At 38.7% G+C, this 24,408-nt stretch overlaps 1 protein-coding gene and 1 non-coding gene across 5 annotated transcripts in view; both read left to right on the forward strand.

Moving 5' to 3' along the window:
• The first annotated feature begins 363 nt into the window (after positions 1-363).
• On the forward strand, positions 364-457 carry trnai-uau (transfer RNA isoleucine (anticodon UAU)). The gene is made up of 2 exons: positions 364-401; positions 422-457. It is a non-coding gene; the product is annotated as a tRNA-Ile (tRNA).
• A 12,777-nt stretch (positions 458-13,234) lies between these two features.
• The window catches only part of LOC139666039 (voltage-dependent L-type calcium channel subunit beta-4-like), a 40,334-nt gene continuing 29,160 nt past the window's right edge, over positions 13,235-24,408 (forward strand). For all 4 annotated transcript variants that reach the window (XM_071545115.1, XM_071545116.1, XM_071545118.1 and 1 more), the window contains exons 1-2: positions 13,235-13,297; positions 22,410-22,493. In XM_071545115.1, coding sequence (XP_071401216.1) covers positions 13,235-13,297; positions 22,410-22,493 — 147 coding nt within the window. The remainder of the gene's footprint in view (positions 13,298-22,409; positions 22,494-24,408) is intronic.

Here is a 24,408-nt window from a genome sequence, read left to right on the forward strand (position 1 = left end):
TTTAAAAACAATCAAAAAAGAGACATAAAAACAATTACCCGTCTACCTGTCTCTCTTAATGCATGTTAGCATTGTAATTCTTAATTCGTTAACTGACAGGGAATCTAAACATTTTTGTGTAGGCGTACTTGTAGTTTGAGTATTTTTTGAAGTAAGTAATTTAACTTTTATTTAATATGTTTTAACTGTATTCATGTATGTAATAGTATTCCAGCTACAGGATGGTTGGTTTGTGTTGTTGTCTAGCTAGTTTGCTAGTCTTATTAGTCTTATTTTTATGAAGCTTTACACAATATCACATACTGAACTCTTCTTGTGATGTTTACATTGGATGATATGCCACTGTCTGATTTTGTACAAGAAGCTCCAGTGGCGCAATCGGTTAGCGCGCGGTACTTATATGACAGTAACCAGCAAAGCAATGCCGAGGTTGTGAGTTCGAGCCTCACCTGGAGCAGAGCTTTTAGACGACTATCACCTTGATAAGGTAAGCGCTTCATTGGCTGGTGAGGACTTCCTGTACTGTGATTCAAGGGCGTCGCACAGCGGTAACATTCTCACCCTCTGCCCAACCTCACAGTTCACCTCCTGTGGTGAACTGTGGTAGTTGACCACTGACTTGAACCGGTGAAGTGTCTTGTACGCAGTCGTCAACACCAGTTGTAGAGTGGATAGTTCCGGTCCTTAGTTTCACCCTCTACACCACTGACTTCCGCTTCAACTCTGGATCGTGCCACCTACAGAAGTTCTCTGATGACTCCTCCATCGTCGGCTGCATCACGGAGGACAATGAGGAGGAATACAGAGAGCTGGTAGAGAGCTTTGTAGGTTGGTGTGACAACAACCACCTCCAGCTCAACATCAGGAAGACCAAGGAGCTGGTGGTGGACTACGGAGCGCCTCAGGTGTTCCTTTGTTCAACAGCATCAGCGACCCCTGTGACAGCCAGCCATGACCACCACCACTCCTCAATTTTTTTGTGATATCCCTGAAGGAGAAATTTGTCTTTACACTTCCCCCTTTTCACAGAGAAGTCAGCTACAGATCAGCACCCCTTACCTTGCGAGGCAGCTGGATTCGTGAGATCACGATCACACGAGAATCCATCTTGCCAGGCTTCAAGTTATACGTTTGTGGCCGAACCACAGTGGTTTGGACCAATCAGCATCCTATGAGGGCAGCTACAGGTGTGGTTTAGGTGTGACGACAGCGAGAAGCGACTGTTGGTTCACAACAATGGCGGCTCCTAAAGAGGCTAGTTTGCTACCTTCTTTGAATCAAATTCGTAAGAGTGCCCTTTTGCGCAACTTTTCCTTACAAAGACGGCAAGAATCGTCTACCGACATGCTAACTACATAGTTTGTTGTTGTCTTTCCTCTTCGGTGCTGTCCTACTACGTCATATGGTTCGTTGATCTGATTGGCTGAAGTTAGCCCGTGATAGACGGTGATAGACAGATGGTTCATCCAATCACCTGCCAAGTATTTTTTGAAAGTGCCTGCCCTTTTCCAAACAGTTTCCAAGGACGACTTCCCAGATGGTTCTGTGTAACAAACCATCTGGCGCGTCAGGTTACAGCACCCCTGGCGCTGGTAGGGATTCAGTGTCTTGCTCAAGGACACTTCAGCAGGGTGGATGCATGCCAACAAAGGGATTGAACCAGGGCCTATTGAAGGACAGAAGGACGAATAGAATCCTTCATTCAATCACTGCAAATCAGTTTAAATCAACAAGAAAAACTTGACCTAAAAACCTCATGATGATAGTTTTGCCCAGCATCTGACATTCAAACACTTTTACTGTGATTGACTTAACTTTCTGTCAACCATTGCAGTGTTCCATGTGGCAAATCCCACCCATCTGGTAGTCCATGCAGGTTAAGAGGAATGCTAAGAACTGGTTTTGGTTCAACAAGTGCTACTACTCTATAAGTCATAAATAGAGTTTCTGCTTACTTGTCTGCCTCGTGACAAAAAAGGAATCCATGCCAGTGGACCATGATGTTTTTAGCTTATCCCTGAGGATGTCTAAAGGGATTCACGCAACGTTAAGGAACTAATCAAGGGCTTTTTCCCAAGCTTTACAGGGAAAAAGGCCAATCCTCCACATGCACAGGTTCAACAGACTCCGTAAAAGAAGAGATGCTATTTACAGTATACTAAGTGATTTGGAGACCGTCCATTTAACGGCTCTATCAGCCATGTGAGTGCTGAACCACTAACATGCAACATGCTGACCAGAAACTTGGACCACTTGGAGTCTCAGAGGTTAAGTAGTGGAGATGGATTGAGGAGTGCTTAGATGTTTTCGTCCAGTTGTAGGGTAGGAAAAGAAAAGCCTCGGCTACAAATTGTTCCTTTTTTAGCACTCCAGCTTCTCAAAAGGGATGTGAAAATGTAGTGATGCTCTATTTGTATTTCTGTGGAGCTCTTAACTACTTGAAGTGAAAGGATTTTTTGTTTTTTTGGTAAAAATGCTTCACAACAAATAAGACCAACTAATGGTTTTAGAAATATCTAAAATAGTTTTGTTCCTGATAATGCGACCAAGGTCAATGGCTTACAAGATACTCCACTCATGTCCTTTCAAACAATTAGACCGTTCAATATGAATATTTCTGAGCATTTACCACTCACCTAATGCAGAAATCATCCAGCTCAGCGGGCAGGCATGCCATTTCTCAGTCTCTGTGAGTCGATCCATGTTCAGCTGCATTGCCTCTTAGATTAATGGCTGTCTTTGTGAATATAAATATACGTTCATTCCCCATAATTTTTTATATGAGACCCTGACATCCCCTCTTACCCTGATGAATTCTGCAAAGCGCTGAGAGTGGCAGGCCTCAGAGGAAAACAGAGTTTCTATGAGTTCTACATCTTGGTTTTTTTCCTACCTATCTAAAAATTTTAAAAGATACATTTTTCTCCACCTGGTTCAACTTCATTTATTTTCTCCCCAGCACTACAAACAATTTAAGGGTGTACACCTGTCTGTAGTAAGTAATGGCCCTCAAACTTCTATGCATTGATTTGCTGGATGTGGAAGGGTTTTGTCCAGAGCTCCTGCATCTCTCTTAGTCAGCATTATTTTTGGACAGATGTGCACTGTTTATTGTCTATTTTGGTCTGGATTTGAACTCCACTAGACCTGGTCTTGGAATTGACTTGGACTCGAGTCAGGTGGTCTTTACTACAGCCCTGCTCACATGTATCAAGGAGTCAGACATAAAACGAGGTCATGTCAAAACAGTGTTGCTACAATTATCATGCTTGTAACTCTCAACAGAGAACTCAGACTTTAAAGAGTAACTAAACCCCAAACCCAAATCTGTGTAAAGCCTGGCATCTAAGATTGCACTTTATTGATCCCCTAAAGGGAAATTCAGGAACTAAATGTAAAAAGCATGCTAGTGAAATTGCAATCTGCTATTGGCTGATCTTTGGTGCCAGGTGATGTCACCACCTGTTGCACTCTATAGGCCATCAGCGTGACGTCACAACAACAAAGAACTTACTTCCGGGCGGATAATGTTGGTGGTGCTGCATCGGCGCTACAGTATTTTTCGTGTTATTTAATCAAAGTAAGACCCCTTTTTAAGCTCTTGTGATTAGAAATACACAGACATTATGTAGTTCTGGCTGTCCACTGAAAACAAGACGTTCCTGATGTTGTTGCTGTTGATATTTGTTAGTGTATAATCTAACATAACCTAAATATATAGCCTATTGTAAGCATGTGTCCACAAACTACTATATTTTACCAAAATGTTTAGAAATGCTTAAAAGTTCTGTTTTGGCCACTCTCTTATACACAATAACCATAACTTTCTGTTTTTATTTTATATTATGTTATATAGCCAAACAGTGACAGCCAGTGACACAAAGTCGGCTATGTTAGTGTGATTCAGCGAGCAGAAGTTCAAATCCAAGTGCTGATCTAACAAAACAACCTCAAACCAGTCATTCTTTAGTGTTTTGCTTTATAGTAGAAACTGTGGACTGTTCGTTATTTACTTTCAGACTCGATTGTAAAGCATCTTGACTGTAAATCAGGGTATGATATCAAAGCCAGATCACAAACCACTGCGTGTGTTGTGCTACTTGTGCTGTGCTAGAACCGCGGTCCATTGAAAACCGTGCAGATAAAACATTTGTGGCACTTTGACAATATGTTTTACTCGTGTAACAGAAAAGGGCTCGAGGATTTCAGAAAGCTTATCATGTTGGCAAAATTTCGGTCAGGAAACCTTACCTACATGAAGTGAAAGATTTTACCCGAATGGTTTTTAATGGAACGCCTTGGGACTGGCAGTGCAGTGCCGGTCACAACGGAGCTACTGCTGTGCTAGACCCAAAGGAGACTAGCAAAACCGAGAGACTGTATTACTCTCACTCTAGCAAGCTCGCACGTTATGCTACCCAACAGCGACGTTTATAATTTTTATTACTGACCTGTAAGAAATTGCCTGCCGTAAAACCCGGTCATGAGTGGTTCTGTCAGCCTGTTTCCAGTTCTGTAGATGCAGACGGCCTGTAAACTATTATCTGTATCCACCGATTCCGTTAGGTTGCTTTAAAACGGAAAAAGCCTGAACCTAATCCATTATGTACCAAGCTATATTTGTTATTACAGCCCCAAACACAACCCGATTTCGGCATAATCGCTAATGTTTTGTTTAGTTGACTCGTATTTACCGCTGCTTAAAACGAACGATTTCCGCAGCTGACAGGTGTGAGTTATCCACCTGGAAGTATAGCCAATCTGTTTGTTTACAAACATTCTGATTTGGACTATAGAAGGTGACACCACCTGGCACCTAAGATCAGCCAATAGCAGATGGCAATTTCAACCTTTATCAGTTGGTATGTTTTTACTTGTGACAGACGTCTACAGTGGCTGTTTGGGCTGGTATGCTGTTAATGTTTGCAATGTGTGTTACTGTACTGCTATGTGTATTGTTGCATCATATATTGCTGTATTGTTGCTGGTTGCAATGTGCACTGTAGTACTGATGTATGCCATGTGTATTGTAGCATTATGCCTCGTTGCATTGCTGCTCTGTCTGTTACGTCTGGTGGGGTTGAGAGTTGGGGTGGGGGGGTTGTGAGCAAGCGTGTGTGTGTGGGTGTATGTGTGTGAGCGAGTGTTGGCGCGTGCAGGCGTGTGTGTGTGTGTGAATCATGGTGTGAATGTACTTTGGGGGTGTGAGGGTTTATGGGGACGGGTGTTTTTATTTTGTTATTACACTGTGGCTGCCTCCTGGTGTCTTTTTAGGCAAGATGTTTCATTAAAGAACATCAAAAGTGAAAGTCTCTTCTCTCTCCTCTCCTTCTTTTTAAACTTTTTATTTGATTTTATGAATTTAAAGAAGGTGGCGAAAACTACTGCTGATTTAGGTCAGACACAATTTTAGTTATCATTCAGCTAAGCCTGAGGCACCCTGAATGCAATAAGCAACCGCTGAGTTCAGAAATCGGCCATTCATTTGATGGATAGGACACCATGGTAAAGTTAAGGGTTATACAGAAACAGCACAATTTATGCCACTTGCTAGTCTTGACAGAACATCTTGCCTAGCCTGGGGGTTATGTGATTGGAAAAACCTGGGTACGGGAGGTGAATGAGTAGACCCATCCCTTCTCTATGGAGGTTGAAAAATATTCCACAATGGGAAATGTCATTTGAGCAAAAGCATGAACTACAGAAGGTATCTGTGGGACCATATCACCCTCTAGGCTTGCAGCATTGAAAACACACCTCTCTATGCACATGCAATCCTCCTTGGGTACACACAGGAGCCCGTGTTGCTTTAGCTTTGGTAATACTGCCATCTTCTGGGCAAATGGAAAGATAAAAAAAATATATTTTGTCATTTTCACTGCTAAAACCATATCTGTGTCAAAACTGAACCTGTTTGAACAACCAGGAAAGACACCTGACAATATCTGAATTGTCCTAATGTGGAAAACGCCACCCATCTGGTGGTTCCCAGAGGATAAAACAAACACCAAGTCTTATTTTATTATACTATTTGACCCAGGTCTACTTAAAACTTATCTGGAAGGGAGAAGTTGCCTTCACACACTCATACAAACACCACAGACTATGACAAAATAGTATATGCTAGAAACATATTTAACATACACATTCAATATGATTGCTTTCACTTAAGCATCATTTTGATGATGCTTAAAAGCCCTTACATTATATGTTTTTTCCAACAATTTGTCATATGCAAATACATATATGAAAGTATGAAATATTCATGACCAAAATCATACAAAACAAAGCAGAAACAACAACAAGAACAATAGTGAGAGAATCCAATATAATAGAGTATAAAAGGATGGGTGCAGGGAAAATATCAAGAGATACTAAAAGTGGCAACGGCTAGACAAGTGTTTAAAGCTTTGGGGTGATTACCTTTTTTTAATATTATCTATATAACAGTTCAGGGTTGTTTGAATGTTTCAATTCAAGGTTAATTGGAATATTGATATCACTTAAGTTGTTTTTTAATTCCCTCTTATATGTTTGGCTGTAAGAGCAATCCCAAAAGAGGTGACGCACTGTTTCATCTTCTGTGTTACAAAACGTCAATTTTATATTTAATTAAATACATTTTTACTGGACAGCATCTATGAATAATTTTAAGAGAAATTTTAACTTATTTACCTTATTTGTTAACAGATATTTTTTTGGTACTAGCCAAGTCCATTTCCAATTAACATCTTTGAACATGTTATTCCAAAAAAAGACTGCGGGAGGAGATGAAATACTATCTCATTGAATAATGTTCCTAATGCATGCATTAGTAGCTTTTTCACTTAACAGTGGACATCTGTTGACAATATATAAACTTTCAGGATCCAAAGTGGGAATGACACAGGTATTATATATCTATAGTATATATTACATATTCAGAGAGAAATTCTTCATAGGTGAATAAGCCACATTCATTGTTAAACAACTGACTAACAAGCAAAATGTTCTTATCAAACTAACTTTTATAAAATATTATCTTGTTTTTAAATTGTATGTCCTTATTATTACATATAAATGTTTATATGGGGAATATTTGTGCTTGTATAGTAATGGCCAGCATTGTCTGTGGTAGTGGGATAATTTAAGTGGGATGATTTGTGTGACATCGTAGTTGCATCTGAGCAAAAGATTTTAACCACCAATGGAATCAAAACTATGGGCAGAAATGAAATCCAAATAGATGTGAGATTCTCCAAGAATTGTCTGATCCACTTTAAAAGTTTCATTCAAAGAGGCAAAATCTAAAGCAGCTAGACCACCTGAACAGACCTTATTCATCAGTACATTTTTCCAAATGAAATGTCATTTATTTTTCCATATAAAGTTAAATATAAGCTTGTCTATCTATCTTGTCTAGTACAACTATCTTTAGGGACATCTAATGCTAAAGCTGTGTAAATTACTCTAGACAGACCTACTTTAGTAATTAAACACCTTCCAAATTAAACCTCTGGCCTGACATAATCAAGGGATTGAAGTTTTCTTACACTCTAGTTTTATGATCTCTTTCTATCACAATGGCCAGATGTTTAAAGGTCCCATATTCTACACTTTCCAGTGTTTTATTTTATGTCTTGAAGTCCATTAAAAGCTGTTTGTGTGGTGTCATGTACCAAAAATCTCTCTGAGCCTTACCAAGAACAGGCTGTTTCTGTTACTGTGTCTTTAAGGCTCATTAATATTAACAACCCATCTGTTCTGATTGGCTAACCGTTTCAAGAGTGCAACATGAGACACCGCGGCCCGTCGGCTACAGGTAGGGAAAACTCTCCAGTAATAAACAACGACAACCGCTCCACCGCTTTGAAAAAAACACTTTGTTAGTCTATTATTTCTTACAAAAATGATAATGAGCGAACCTTTGTGACGCCACAAAGTTACGGAAGTCCAAACGGCTCGTTTAGAGGCTCGCTGCACTAACATGGATTGTGTGGATTTAGTTGGTGACCGTGCGTTTTGACAATGTTTTTTCACAATATTCTTTCACAATATTTAGATAGCACATCCAACTCCCTTATAATCAAAGAGACAATGGAAATTCTGTTTTCCACAATATGAGACCTTTAACCTTACTTTTAACAGGAATATCAAAAATCATTGTAATTTTTAATTGGAAGCAACAGGCATGTGCTCGAGGAGGGTGGAGGAGGGGCCAAACCTTGATTTGTTGTTGTAATGACATCGCTGAATGATAGAGGTCAGCATATTGAGCCAGAAACTACACAAAGACCCTTTAAAATATGAAAAACATGGACATTCATGGAATCGCTATCATTCTGCATTTATGAATACAAACAAATAAACCCAGTGGCTAATACATACTGTAGGTCAAGTCCAAATGAACAACTGGTGTAGCCCAGTGATTCTCAACCTTTTTCATATCAAGGACCCCAAATTTTGTCCACATTAGGGCCACAGACCCCCATTTGATAAAATTTTGTCTTTCAGACCCAAATCTGAGAATATTGATTGATTGTTTGATTTGATTTTGTCGAAAATTCCACAACTGTCTGTATTGTAGGTAGAGAGACAACAGTGAAACTATGATCTAAATAGTCATTCTTCTACATTCTCTTTCTGGGGACCCCCTCAAGGACCCCTGGTGGTCCCCGGACCCCACGTTGAGAACCGCTGGTGTAGCCTATGAAATGTAGGCTACTGCACTGCAGTGGGAAATCGACCTCAGCCCAAAAGTAAATTTAAATTGAACAGATTAGTAAAATGCCACAATGCTTATTAAAGATATCCAAAAGATCATGCAGTAGTAATTCATTGAATTCATTTGACTTTTTTCATTCAAAGCTTTTTGTTTTCAACTGCATATGTGAAAATGTTCGTCAGATAGATGTGTAATTTATATGCCGGGCGCACCCAACTTTAAAGTCACAATGAAACCGCATTTTGAGAGCATCTTGCTTCCTTAATGTGATGTAGTTCTTGATGAAACAGGATATTTCTGTGAATGTGGCACCTAAAATGTTTTTTGGCACATGCTAAGTAAAGAGAAGGGGACTGTTGAATCTGGTACTAACAATAGGAACCATAGTTTTTCTAATTTTGTGGAATAAGTCCTCACTGCCTTGAAGGTGCAATAATAAAGTGCCATCTGGCAATGAGTTAGAATCCTTGCGTCATTCATCATTTACTCTTGGGGCTAACTAAAACAACAGAGAACCTGCAATGCTTCACTGGTGTCAGAAGGCGGATAGAAAACCCACACACCCACACTGTTCTCTGGGTATATAAGTTAGCTAGCAGAGTATGGATGTAAAGAAAAAGGCCACCAGCAATCAGGACGAGATAAGTCTTCCTACCCCATCATATACACCTGTGGTAGAATTTAGGGGCGGTACTTCAGACTTGCCTGCAGGAAGTGAGGTAACTGGGGGTTCTAAATACAACTGGTCCCAATGTAAAACTCAAACTGGAGAGGAGTGCAGTGAATAATTGGAGTAGTGAAACGAAACTAATGAAATGAATGAGGGCTCTCAGTGAAGAGGATGCAGAAAGGCTGTACCCTCTTTCACAAGGGGGCAGATGAACTATCAGAGTGTTGTGGGCTGGTTGGATGGATTACATATCAGGTGGTTTTACAATTACAATTTACAATTTCACATTTGGCAGACACTTTTATACATGAGATCATGTTTGGGGCACAAGCACAGGGGAGGGTAGGCGTTAGCATGGATGCTCATGTTAGGGGGGCACCCCCCGTGGTGGAAGAAGTACTCTGATCCTTTACTTAAGTAAAAGTACCAATACAGCAACGTAAAAATACTCCATTACAAGTAAAAGTCCTGCATGAAAAATCCTACTTAAGTAAAAGTACATAAGTATTAGCAGCAAAATGTAGTTGAAGTATTAAAGTAAAAGTAGTGGTTTGGTCCCTCTGACTGATATTTTATTATATATGACATCATTAGATTATTAATACTGAAGCATCAGTGTGTAAGCAGCATGTTACTGTTGTAGCTGCTGGAGGTGGAGCTAGTTTGAACTACTTTATATACAGTTAGCTAGTTTAGTCCAGTGGTTCCCAACCTAGGGGTCGGGCCCCTCCAAAGGGTCACCAGATAAATCTGAGGGGTCATGAGATGATTAATGGGAGAGGAAAGAAGAAAAAACAAAGTTCTGATACATAAATCTGTTTTCAGTTTTTGGACTTTTTCTCTAATCTTTGATTTTTGCTGAAATATTGGATCATTTGAACATTTGTTGAAATGAAACCATGTGAGGTTTAGAGGGAAAAATCACTATTTGGTGGAGCTTTTAACAACTCATAGACATCTGAAATGTGACCTGACTACACACTGCTTTTTGTAAGACGTCAAAAGCCAAAAAGGTTGGAAACCACTGGTTTCATCTTTAACAATGTGTTGTATTTTAAAAGCTTGTTATATTATCCATTGTGTCAAATCTCCATCTGAAAGTAACTAAAGCTGTCAAATAAATGTAGTGGAGTAGAAAGTACAATATTTCCCTCTGAAATGTAGTGGAGTGGAAGTATAAAGTAGCATCAAATGGAAATACTCAAGTAAAGTACAAGTATCTCAAAATTGTACTTAAGTACAGTACTTGAGTAAATGTACTTAATTACGTTCCTCCACTGGGCACCCCAAAGGGATGCAAACACCTTTGCCAGTGTGCAATCTATCAGACTTGGGGATGGTACAGGCACAGATACTGAAACGGAAAGTACTAGAGCTCACCATGAAAAACTGAAAGTTGGGAAGCCGTCAAAGCCAAATGTCCTGGGAAGCCTTCAAAGCCAAATGTGAGCTAGTAGCAGCAGCCAACAAATAGTTCCCCACAGAGAGAGCAGTGTAGTTAGCCACATCACTGGAAGGTGATGCGCAGTGAGCACAACTGGAAAAACATCATGACCCTGAGGCCGTAGCAATCGCTATCTCCAGGCACTTTGGCCAGACTGTTCCTGCAGTAATGCTTGGCTGCCTTGCATTGATTGCACAAGGCAGCCAGGCATTACTGCAGGAACAGGACATTGGAGGTGTATGCAGGTGTATGCAGCAGAAGTCTGCTAGTTCCACGATCTGACGAGTCCCTTGACCTGGTGGTGGGGTCCAAATGGTTCTCGTCACTGACCCTTCGGTCAGGGTACTGGCAGGGGGCGGTTGCACCAGAAGACAGTTCCAAACAGCCTTCACAACAGGAAAAGGGCTGTGGCAGTTCCGTATCATGCTGTTTGGACTGCGTAATACAGTGGTTCTCAACGTGGGGTCCGGGGACCGGGGTCCGGGGACCTTGAGGGGGGTTCCAGGGGGTCCCCAGCAAATTGATGAATTGTTAAACTTCTCCATTATATCATTTACAAGAAGTTAACACAGTTATAGAATATAGAAGAATGACTATCATAGTTTCACTGTTATCTTTGCCTACAACAAAGATAGTCATAGAATTCTGGACAAAATCATATCTAACAATAAAAATATTCTCACATTTGGGTCCGAGAGACAAATGGGGGTCCATGGCCCTAATGAGTACGAACTTAGGGGTCCTTGATATTAAAAAGGTTGAGAATCACTGGTACACCTGCGACAGAAGATGGATGGAGCAGCAGCTAGCTGACCCTGACTTATGGTTGATCATTGGCTGAGTCACTACAGAAAGGTTCAAATTGTCATTTGTTTTGAGTGTGCTGAACCTGTGGAATGATCACAATGGATTTTTGCCTGACCTGTCTGCATAGTATAGACATGGATGGTTATGTGTCCTGTATGTAGCCTACTGTATGTGCTGTTTGGTTTTGTATGCCCTGTTTGTGTTTGGCACTGTGTCTTGCATTGCTTGTGATGTTTCTGTGATAAAGAAATTTCCTAGAGTGGGATTAATAAAGTCCTGCTACTGCTCCTCCTACTCCTCCTCCTCCTACTACTACTACTGTAATTCCCAAACTGGATCAGATCTTTTCTTTGTTTGGAATACCAGCTGTTGTGGTACAAACAATGCACCCCCATTCAATGGACAACAATTCAGATTTCAGCCACTCAGAAAGATAACAAATGCAGAGGCAGAACGCTTCATGAAGACTTGTACAGCCACAACGTTTGAAGCAAGGCATTTAAGTTTATCTTAATTTTGAAATAAGGAAGGGATGTAATTCGAGAACATTGTTTTCTGATTGGTTGACTTTCATGATCACGCTCTTTATATGCATGATCTCCTCTATAAATATAATTCAGTTCCTTCAGTATAATTCAGTATAATTCAGTATCCAATGAACATGTAATGCCAGCAACTTCTCAGTAAGAAGTTGCAATGACTATCATTGCATTACAACAAAATAACAAATCATAATACTATATACATGACATTACAATATTTATTACAATATTATTTATAGTTTGTGTCCAATTAACCCTCATTTGCATGGTTATAATGTATCTGACTTTTCCTTCTTATTCCTTGATTATTTAGTCAAATCCAGTGTGTTCCACAGCCATTTCAAGGTAGGTCTGGTAAATACAAAACTATAGTCCAACTCACAATACACAGACACATACATCAAAACTGTTCTTAAATATAACCTGGAGATCTGGATTTAGAAACTGGAACCCATAGAAAGAGGCTCTTACAGGTAGAACCTTTCCTAAAAACTTAGTGCCTAAAATAGCCAAAAGTAGTTCCTTCTCATGGCTAAAATAGCTAATTCTTCTCATGCCTAGTTATTTTTCTTCTGATAAAATTGTTTGTGCCTAAAATAGTTCCTTCTACTACTGCCTACAATTGCTTGTTCCTAAAACAGCCTAGTTTTTCTTACGCCTAAAATTGTTTGTTCCTAAAATAGCTCCTTCTTCTCATGCCTACTGTATATAGTTTGTGACTAAATAGTTACTTCTTGTGCCTAAAATCTTTAACTTTTTTCCTGCCAACAATTCCTCCTCGTGCCTAAAATAGTTCTGTTCGTCATTCAGGCCCATCTGTTTGTGAGTGGCGCGAGCAGCAGCAGCAGCAGCAGTTTGCAGGAAGAACCGCCCAGCGCGCGCAGCAGGCAGCGGAGCACCTGGCGCGCGGTGAAGCGCTCAGAAGATAGCAGCAGCGGCGCGAGACCACTCATGTTCTGTAGTGTAGCGGGAGGCGCGTGAAGCTGGAGCAGGCAGTCCGGAACCCACCACCCCTCCGCTGGGCTGGACCGGAGCAGCCAGCCCTCTGGACTGATGTCCTGGCCGAAATGTCCCGGCACATCTACATACGGAACAAAATTGGCGAGGGCATCCAAGCGCCCATATTTCAGGTAGGTCATTTTTTCTAGCCCAGATATATTCTCTGTTCGCTCTCGTATATACGAAATATCACGCCAAACTACATTCAAAAATCTTGCAATTTAAAGTTTCATTGCTTATCGACAGAAGTGCATACGTGCTAGAACATAATTTAAGATCATGAACGGAGCACTAGGGTCCGCTCTTGTATTCGGCACACATCCAAATATATCATGTAGCACTTATTTCAATAAAATGTAAACTATTTGAAGTGGTTAACATGGTATTCCTACAACCTTCTTCCTCCAAAACGACGCAGTGGCGGGTGGTAGCGAGCAGTGTGAATCAGTTCTAAAAGTTGAAATTTTATTGAAATAAAATGCTGCTTGGTGGACCACTTAATATGCTGAACATACCAGAATAGCCTAACGACTTGTGTAAGGTCTTAAGTCTTGTTCAGCGAGGTGTGTATGTTTGCCCATAAGCAAGACCTCATTTAGGCTAATTGACAGATTTTTGAATGCGGTTTGGCCAACAGAGAAGGGAACGTCGGGCTAGATCTCTTCCACAGGTTATACGCTCAAATACATAGAGAGCCGTTATTTATGAGTTATTTATCTTCAGCTTCATTGTTTTGGGAACGAAACTGCACTTGGTGACAGCATGATAGGCTATTTAACCAGCGAATAGGGCTAAATAAAGTGTATTTGATTATGGCTATATGTTTTACTGTCGTAGCCTAGGTCTACTGAAGTCCACAGTATCCTTCCTACTCGTCCTTGGTGGCTATTGATGTGAAATGCTAGCAATTAGTAAGTAATTTAACTTTTAACTTTTTAGATACTGTGCTAAACTATTCTTTTTTTAACGGACGGTTTGCAGGTGTTTCGGCCATGTGCTCTTTTACAGCCCTATGATAACACAGAGCATGGTGCAACTTTAATATAGCAAAAAAAAGGAAAAGCTAGATGGTGACCCAGATTAATGACCCTGTTTGATAAATTTGGGGAAGTAGGTTCTGACTTTTTAACGGTGACATTGTCACTAACTCTGGAGATTTGAACAGAAATGGGGCAAATCACTGGCAGATAATTAACTTAGCTCCCTGGAGATTAAGGCTGCTGCTATATTTGGACGTTTCTGAAGACTCTCACTGAATAAGAGATAAAGAGGAAGAAAGAAAGGATGTAGTATAAGATAATTTGACACTCTTACACTTCTACAGGTTCAGGTTATAGGTACCATGGTTATATTATATGCGTTTTGAAGGCCCATATTTTTGGAGTCAAGCTGTCAATAGCCAATGTTTTGTGCCAATATTATATATCTTTAAATCTGACCATTTTCATGCCAAACAATTCCAAGTATTAAGTGCTTCCCCCATAATTTTATTCTTCACATAGATGTCCATTTAATCAGAAAAGGCCCGCACACTGACAAAAACTATTGAGGCTCATTGGATGCAAAAATAGATGATTTATTTACATAGTGAAAAAAAGTGACTAAGTGAGAAAAAAGCTGAACGTTTCAGTCCTCCATCATCAGCACTACTTCCATGTTTTTCATGTTGGCTCTAAATAGGCAACCAGCCTATTAGCAGTAGCCAATAGGAATGAGGCTGATGGGTGGAATCAATCAGTGGAATCAATATATTCTTCACATAGATATCAGTTCCAGCCCGATGGGACTCCTTATGTATGGCGTGAAATAAAAACTCATCTTTTCAAGAAACATTTCACCTCCCCAACCCTCCTCCCATACTTGTCCTTACCCCTGTTCTGTTCTGTGTGACTCATGTTTACCAGTTTCTTTATATAGAAATGTTTGAAGAACACAGGATAATCTGTCGCATCTGTCGTCTGGATGCTGAGGCGTTCTTCCTTGCACTCCATACCACTAGAGGCTTGTAATGTTGACAGTCTCAGAGTAAATCTCCTTAAATATGAGAGGAAATGACCATGTAAACAAACTGTTCAAGTAAAGTGAAACTTGCCATAAGAAAGTTTGTTTACATGCATAGGGTATACTGGATATTAGCTCATGCTCCAGTTAAGGGTGTATTCGGGATAAACTGGTTGTCCTGGGTGAGGGCTTCAATAAATGAACACCATTGAAAACAGTGAAGTAGTAATAATTATAATCATAATAATCTTTTTGCATGGCTACTTTTTAAAAACAGTTTAAAAGTGCTTTACAGAGCATAAAAAAACACTGCATAAAAACATGATGACATAAAAATTTGTGAATAATATATTAGTCAGTAATAAATAAGAGCAAAGAATTATGAATCAAAGAGTTTTTACAGAAAGCAAGTTCATAAGCTAGTGGCAGATAAGAAGGTGAGTAAAGTATGAACTGAAGTCTGTTATCATCATTAGGCAAACAATTATATTTTCAAAATAGAATTATTCATAACTTTTTTAAATATTATTATTATTATTATTATTTTAAAATACCCAATTGAATTGCATAATATGCGCATGAGATGATGTTGTACCATTCTACTTTACAATGGCCTTATTCTACTGTATTAACCTGTGTATTAACCATAATCGTATGTAAGTAAAGCTACTTACTTAGGCCTATATTATTTATATATTATTTATATTTATAGTATTATTTATATAGCACAAATAGGGTTGCAAAATTCCGGGAATTTTCAAAGTTGGAAACTTTCCATGGGAATTAACGGGAATTTATGGGAATTAACGGGAATTTATGGGAATAAACGGGAATAAACCAGGAATTTACTAAATTGAAGGTATGCTCTTAATAGGGAACTTAAATATAGTTGGGGAAAATATATTTTAGCATAATCCTGACTAAAACAACCAGATATCATGCAAGTACAGTTGAATATCTATGCTATTCCTCAATCACATGCACACATAGCACACTGCTTACTGCAGGGCTATTGAGACCACGCCCCCTACATGCACTGTGCATTCCTGTGCATTTTTATTAATTTTTGAATGGGTTGGGTCGGGGGGATGAGTAATATTTAACTCAACATTCATGTTTTTGTTCTTCATTCAATGAATTGATTGTTCAATAAAATATTTAACACTTGATAAAGTTCTACTTACAAATAAATCTGTTTTAATTGTATTATTTTTGCTTGGATATGATACCTTTCCATTAAATTACCCTCAATTCCCAGTTAATTCCCATAAATTCCCATTAATTCCCATAAATTCCCATAATTCCCATGGAAAGTTTCCAATTTGGAATATTTCCAAAATTCCCCAGCTTAACTTCCCATGGAAATTTACCGGAAACTTTCCGGAAATTTACCGGAAATTTTCCACCCCTTTGCAACCCTAAGCACAAAGATAAAAACAAACCTCAAAGACAAAATGAGCAGTACAGACAGATATCAATAAAAAGCCAAATAATAAAAATGGGTTTTAAGGCAACGTTTAAAACAATCAATAGAATTTGCTGGATTTAGAATTAGTCCATGGGACAAAAAGGAGTTTATGGGTTTCAGATCTAAGTGATCTAATCAGTGTATGGGGAGTCAGTAGTTCAGAAATGTATAGTGGAGCCTGACCATGTAAAAAGCCCTCTAGGTGATGAGAAGAATTTTGAAATTTATCATAAATCTAACTGGAAGCCAATGTAGGGAGGCCAGGGGAAATGTGAGACTGTTGAGGAGTCTTTGTCAGAAGTCTCGCAGCAGAATTCAGTACTAATCGTTCAATAGTTTTTTGGCTGAGTACACAAGGTGTTACAATAGTTAAGGTGGCATGAAACAAAGGCATGGAGAACTTTTATTGCGGTTTGTCTAGAGTGATTAGATTACCAGTGTCATTGGGCTTCAGCATAACAGTAATAAAAGATACAGCCAAACTAGTGGATTATGTGTCCCAGGGGTAGCATATAGACAAAGAACAGAATGGGTCCAAGGATTGAACCCTGGGGCACACCGCACCGCACTTGATTGGGGCAGACGAGAATGTATCATTTTCAAGTGATACAGTGAACTTCCTATGTGACAAATAGGATGAGAACCAGTCAGCGCACACCCAGACACCCCAACCCATTGTCGGACTCTATCAACCAAGATGGTGTGATCGATAGTGTCAAAAGTGGCGCGAAGATCAAGAACATTTGTAAGAACATTTGTAACAACACTCGTGCTGGTGGGCACGCATTGGAATATCATTTGAGACTCTAACAAGAGCTGCCTCAGTGCTGTGCTGTTTGCAAAACCCAGATTGGAATTTATTTCCCTCAAGTAAAGGAGTTGTTTAGAAATAATTCAATAATTTTTTAAATGAAAGGTAGGCTAGTTCTGAGATAAACCTATCATTTTGAGGCAAGGTTGGGTCAAGGCCTGGTTTCTTTAGCAGGGGCTGGACAGTAGCTAACTTAAAAATAAAAAATAAAATAAAAAAACTTAAAATATTCTGGAAATATTAAGAATCTAGTGGTATTATATTTAGTGGACTGGATGACAGTCACATATGTGACTGTGTCAGATTGCATAGAGAAATAGTGGCAAGTTTATCCAACAGTACAGCAGTGATGTATGGCAGCTCAGAGTAGGAGCTAGGAGGTGTAATATTAGATCTTCTGAGGTTAATTTTGTTCACAAAGAAAGAAAGTTTTTTGCAGTCTTCCACTGAGGAGGCAGGGGGGAGAGATGAGATACACAGTTTACTAGCCAATCAGTGGTGTTAAACAAGAACCTGGGATTATGATTATTAAAATCTATCAGAACAGCAAAATATATGGCTCTTGCATCTTTGATTTTTTTGGTTTAAGAAGGTTAGAAGCTCCTTCAACTGCAGATGGTGGACTTGTAATTTGGTCTTTTTCCACCTGTCTTCTGCCTTTCTATACTCTCTTTTCAGGCTTCCTGGTGTGCTCTTTGGAAAAGTATTGTAAGTACAGACTATTACTGTGTAGGTACTTGATGGTACAATGGTGTACAACACAGTGTAACCAGTCTGGCTTCAAGCACGGACACACTACTGAGACTGTGCTATTGTCTCTAGTGGAAACACTGCGATCAGCTAGAGCCGCTGGTCAGTCTTCAGTTCTAATGTTGCTAGACCTATCGGCTGCCTTTGACACAGTTAACCACCAAATCCTCCTCTCCACACTTGGCTTGGTTACTCAGGATCTGCTCTCCACTGGTTTGAGTCCTACCTCTCAGGGAGATCCTTTAGAGTGTCTTGGAGGGGGCAAGTGTCTAAAATTGCACTGCTTGTCCACAGGGGTACCTCAAGGGTCAGTGCTTGGACCCCTTCTCTTTTCAATATACACCACCTCACTTAGCGCAGTCATCCGCTCACATGGCTTCTCGTACCATTCTTATGCTGACGACACCCAGCTCTTCCTATCGTTCCTGCCAGAAGACCCCACAGTCTCGGCACGGATATCGGCATGCCTCGCCGATATCTTGGCATGGATGAAGGAACGCCACCTTCAGCTTAACCTATAAAAGACTGAGCTCCTTGTCATCCCTATGCACAACAACCGATCAGTATCCAGCTCCAATCAGCTCAGCTCATTCCCACAAACTCTGCCCGAAACTTGGGTGTCATGATTAATGACCAACTAACCTTTAAGGAGCATGTGGCTTCTGTTGCTCGGTTGTGTTGATTTGCCCTGTACAACATCAGTAAGATCAGACCCTACCTGTCTGAACAACTCCTGGTACAGGCTCTTGTAATATCACGCCTTGACTACTGCAACTCCTTACTGGCAGGGCTCCCGGCATGTACGTTCAAACCTCTGCAGATGATCCAGAACGCGGCAGTCTGTCTGGTCTTCAACCGGCCCAAAAGAGCACATGTCACTCCACTGTTCATATCCCTCCACTGGCTCCCAGTTGCTGCCCGCATCAAGTTCAAGTCCTTGATGCTCGCCTACCAAGCGGCAACCAAAACGGCTCCCACCTATCTGAACTCCCTCATTCAGGTCTACGCTCCTTCCCGCTCACTACACTCTGCCAAGGAGCGGTGCCTGGTGCTGCCACCACAACAAGACCCTAAGTCACTATCCAAACTCTTCTCTTCTGTGGTTCCTGAGTTAGCAAACTCTATTCGATCCGCAGAGTCCCTCTTGATCTTTTAATGGAATTGGTGAATAAACTCAATCAATCAATCAGTGGCCAAGTGGTTGCCTAAAGATATTTAAGGTTGCATCATCAGATATCCGTTTTTGAAACCAAGGTGATTTTTGAAAGCTTAAAATTTTCATGGTCCTAGTGCTTAACAAATAATCAACATTTTGGTTATTTTTCAGTTTAAAAAAATATAAAATATTGACCAACTTTGGTTCAATTATTTGAATTATGCAAACTTTGAGTTGTTTCGATTTGGTGAAATTTGTAGTTTGCAGAAGACAGCTGTTCAACACATCTAGGTCAGAATATGCGGCAATTATGACTACAGTGAGAATTTATATTTGAGAAATACAAAGGTGAGTAAACTTAGTTTAGGTGAGTTTAGACTATAGTAGGATTCGACCTATCTGCGTTTTAAAAAATTGATGATAAAATTATTTTTGGATTGACATTGCTGATAGCCAGTATTTTGTGATGATATTAAATATCTTTAAATCTGACCATTGTACACAAAAAAAAATCCAAATTAGCGCCTACCCCAGAATTGAATTCTTGAGTGGAAAAGCTTCTGAAACAGCATTTAGACCAGTGGTTTTCGACCATTTTCCATCCATAGCCATCCATATGCAGGTTTACATTCCAACCAAACACAACAGCATCTAATTTCACTGATTAGTTCCTCTTTGGTTGAAGGCGTGTTAGTTAGCCAAAACCTGCATACAAATGGCCAGGATCTCACATTCCCACCTGCCAAGCACCAGCTGCCAGTAAAATTTGTCTCTGGCAGATAAATCATCAATAAGGCTCACCCACCACACTGGCTAGTAACGTTATGAGACAATAACATTTGAATGACTCAGATATATACAGTCTTTGGTGTTTGCCTGTTCTCAAACTTTTTCCTTGCTGTCCCTCCACGAACCAGTAATCCCTTAAAATACCCTTACATTTACATGAATTCATCCCTTAATTCATGCAAAGACCCCATCAAAACCTCCTTAAACACCCCTTAATGTTTGACTCTTTACTTTCTAATTCAATGTAAAATTCAGGGAGACAGGAACTTTCCATTAATAACTCATTAATAACCCTGTAACCATGCATAAAAGGCATAAAAAAAATCCCCTCATTTCTAGTGTCTCCACGAACCAACCCATGAATAAATCCCTTAAAAACCCATGATACTAACCTTGCTTTTTTAAAACGATGTTATTTTTAATGGATAATTAGTGTTTATGTAATGAGAAATAAAGGCAAATCAGGGATAAAATTAAGGGCTTTGGTTTCATAGTCCACTGTACACTGTAGCATGGCATTCTGATTTGGTCATTTTGTATCGCGCACTCTTCTCTGTGCAAACCTTTGGTGAATCTGGGCCTCAGTTTTTTGATGTCATTGAATCGACACACTTTGTCAGCCTCAGGGATCAGGCTACTTCTTAACTTGAAATTGAGTTGATCCCCATAACCCAGTTAGAACTGCTGGAGGCAATTTACAGCAGCCAGGAGGTAAACAGGCATGTCTTAAATTAACCAAGGTTATCATAAACTAAAACTAAGACAAAGACTAGGAGTTAAAAAACATTTCATAAAAAAAAAACAAAAAAACAACAAAATGAAACTAAAACTATCTTGTCTACTAGTAAAACAAAAATGAAATATAAAATAAAATGTGAAATGTTTTCTGTCTTTGTTTATGTGCAGAGTTGTGTACATCTCTTTATTTTGTTATTTTGTGAACTGTTGAGACAATTTGCACATAACTTTGCATTGGACTGTGCTGACTATTTACTTATATATTTATTTATTATTATTATTATTATTATTATTATTATTATTATTATTAGTAGTAGTAGTAGTAGTAGTAGTAGTAGTAGTAGTAGTATTTTATATTTATTTATGTGCCCAATGCCCGTCTGTACATTTTATGGACTGTTGTGTCCATTTGAAGTCTTCTTGTTAGTGTCCCTTTTTACATGTTTTTCTTTGTCAGATTTGGGTATAGACAAACTTCTTGGAATAGTAATTAGACAAAATATACACACTCATCCCTCTTGTTCTCTCTGTCACTATTACACACATTCTTTTGTGTCTTTGTCTGCATTTTGTGGATTGTTGTTCTCTGTCCTGTTTTTGATTAATTCATTTAAGGCTTTCAGCTAAATGGTCTGAATTTAGATTGCTGTTGAGTCTGCTAGTGCATTTCATTTGTACACAATGAAACCAAGTGGTTCCAAAATTTATGTAACTACATTTCTAAACAGAATTTATGATTTATTGTTTTGTATTACACAATACCTGTTGCCAACCTATATAAAATACATGTTCTGAACTTTAATCATTATACCTTTAAAAATAAATATAAAAAACACAAAAAATACTAGAACTGTAACTAAATATAAACTAAACTAAAACATTAAAACATAAAAAAAAGAAAGAAATTGAATGAACCAAACTGAAATTGAAACAAAAAAATGGTAACACTTTACAATAAGGGTCACTAAGTTAAGGGTTAGTTAATGCTTAATAAAGGTTAGTTAATGCTTAATAAAGGTTAGTTAATGCTTAATAAGGGTTAGTTAATGCCTAATAAGGGTTAGTTAATGCTAAATAAGCATTAGCTAACCCTTAATTAACAGTTAACTAATGTGTACTTTACTAATGGTGTTCATGTTAACTAAGGTATTAATTTATACATTATTTAATAGTTTATAAAGATGACTATTAAATCATGTATAAATGAATACCTTAGTTAACATGAACACCATTAGTAAATGATTACCAGACACATTAGTTAACTGTTAATTAAGGGTTAGTTAATGCTTATTAACCATTAACTAACCCTTAACTTAGTGACACTTATTGTAAAGTGTTACCAAAAAAGTAAACAAAAAACTATATAAAAATTAAACAAAAGAAAAATCCCAAACCATAATAACCCTGGTCTTGAATTTGCCTTTGGCCTATCAGTTCAGGATTCCACATAGGTGTTTTTTTGTGTATTGGCTTTATATATTTCAGTTGTGTGTTGTGTTTCTGTTGGTTGACATGTGGTTTTCCATACAGGTGAACCGGGGGACTTATTCCAGGAGGAGCCGTCTCAAGAGGTCCGATGGCAGCACCACCTCCACCAGCTTCATCCTCAGACAGGTACCGCACTGGAAAGAAAGGCACGGGATGTGAAGGAGCACATAGAATAGAGTGATTCAATCAGGGAATTTTTATACATTATCTGGGGAAGTCAGAAAATGTACAAACGGGTCACTTTAGAGGAATATAGCAGATTGTATTTTCCAACTTGAGTCACACATTCATTGCATCAGATGGTTTTCAGTCCGACTGGAGTGGAAACCAGACTGTTCACCACTTTTAGACAAATGAGAAAGAAAGAACATATAGATAGGAAGAGGAACATTATAGGTCATGGAAGTACTCTGACTGAGTAATGGAAAGTCATGGAGAAGTCATGGAATTTTACTATACATCAGGGCCATGGTGGAACCCTGATAGAATGCAGTGTTTCCCAGTTTGGCAGATTGAAGAAAAAATGAAAAAATGAATATGTGTTTATGAGTATATTACATGAATACTTTGCTTCTATATGAGTATATGAGCTATAATTCCATTTTGGGGAAAACAAACAGCAACAACAAAAAAAAGGATGAAGGTGTTGAGGATCCAGAAGTATAATCTTTTTCAAGCAAGGACTACAACAGTATTAGAATTAAAAAATATATATTTTGCTATGAATCATTTTGTGAGAGTAGGTGTCACTTTTTTTTTTAGAATCAACCTCACACTTATGATTAAATGGAAATGTTACCTCAATTCAAATGATTCATTAAGTGATTCATTTTATGTAATTGGTAATTAACATAATGTGTAATGGTCTCACAGCCAATCATTTTGGGTCAATGCAAAAATGAATATCATATCTGTCTCCAGTGATGTAAATGAGCAGGATGATACACACAAAAAATCATATTGTAAGCATTAATATATGCTTTTTAAAGTCCCTATCCTCATATATCATCATTGACATCAGTTTGGTAACACTTACTGTGATGTGTACTATTAATTTAGGTCATGAATATTCTAAAAAGGTGGTGAGCCTTCAACTCTGAAACTGACGATCATAACTCACATCACTGACTAACAGATTTTTGGATGGCACTCATTCAGCGCTGCATTTGTTTATTTTTGCATACTTTATGCAAACAGAGCAGAACAGAGCTAGTGCTGGTATATATGTAGCATGGACTAAACATTTTTCTGTTGGGCCTTGGCAAATTGGGCACTATAGATGTAATGCCAGCTACTCTCCAGCCATTGGCTCACATATGGCTTCGTATGGTTGTTTCTGGCATTAGAACCTCTGACCTTCCCATTTATGCCCAGACCCATTTGTTTTTTATATTATAATATAGGACTGGGCGATATGGACTAAAAATCATATCTCTGTATTTTTAGGCTGAATGGCGATACACAATATATATCTCTGTATTTTCTTCGAAGTGGGCTAAATGTTCAGTTGTAAGTAGGGCTGGGCGATATGGACAAAATCAAATATCACAATATTTTTGACCAAATACCTCGATATCGATATTGCGACTATATTGTATATTATATTATTATATTATTACAAAATATTTACACAATGAGATTTTTGATAAATAATCATCAGTCATGTGGATATAATGACTAAGTGGGTAAAGGCAAATAATAGAACAGCTAGAACAGTCTGGTAAGTTCAGAAAATGACATCACTTTACTTTAATGCAGCCTTTAAAACCAGGAAAAGACACTTATGCCATATCACGATATTACGATATCCAAAGACGATATCTTTGACGATATCTAGTCTCATATCACGATATCGATATAATATCGATATATTGCCCAGCCCTATTATAATATATTATATATTTTTATATGATATAGTCAGATTTTCACAATAGCGAGGCTTAAGCTAGCTACTTAGAGCAGGGATCCAGCAGAAACGTGTAGTGAAGAGGTAATATAGCACCATGCTAAATACTGCAATAATAATACTGCTTTGTCTTGC

This window comes from Centroberyx affinis, unplaced genomic scaffold, assembly GCF_046629955.1.
Source record: "Centroberyx affinis isolate AG114_WGS23_722 - 3 ecotype Tasmania unplaced genomic scaffold, CSIRO-AGI_Caff_v1 ptg004772l_1, whole genome shotgun sequence".
In the NCBI taxonomy this organism is placed as follows: Eukaryota; Metazoa; Chordata; class Actinopteri; order Beryciformes; family Berycidae; genus Centroberyx; species Centroberyx affinis.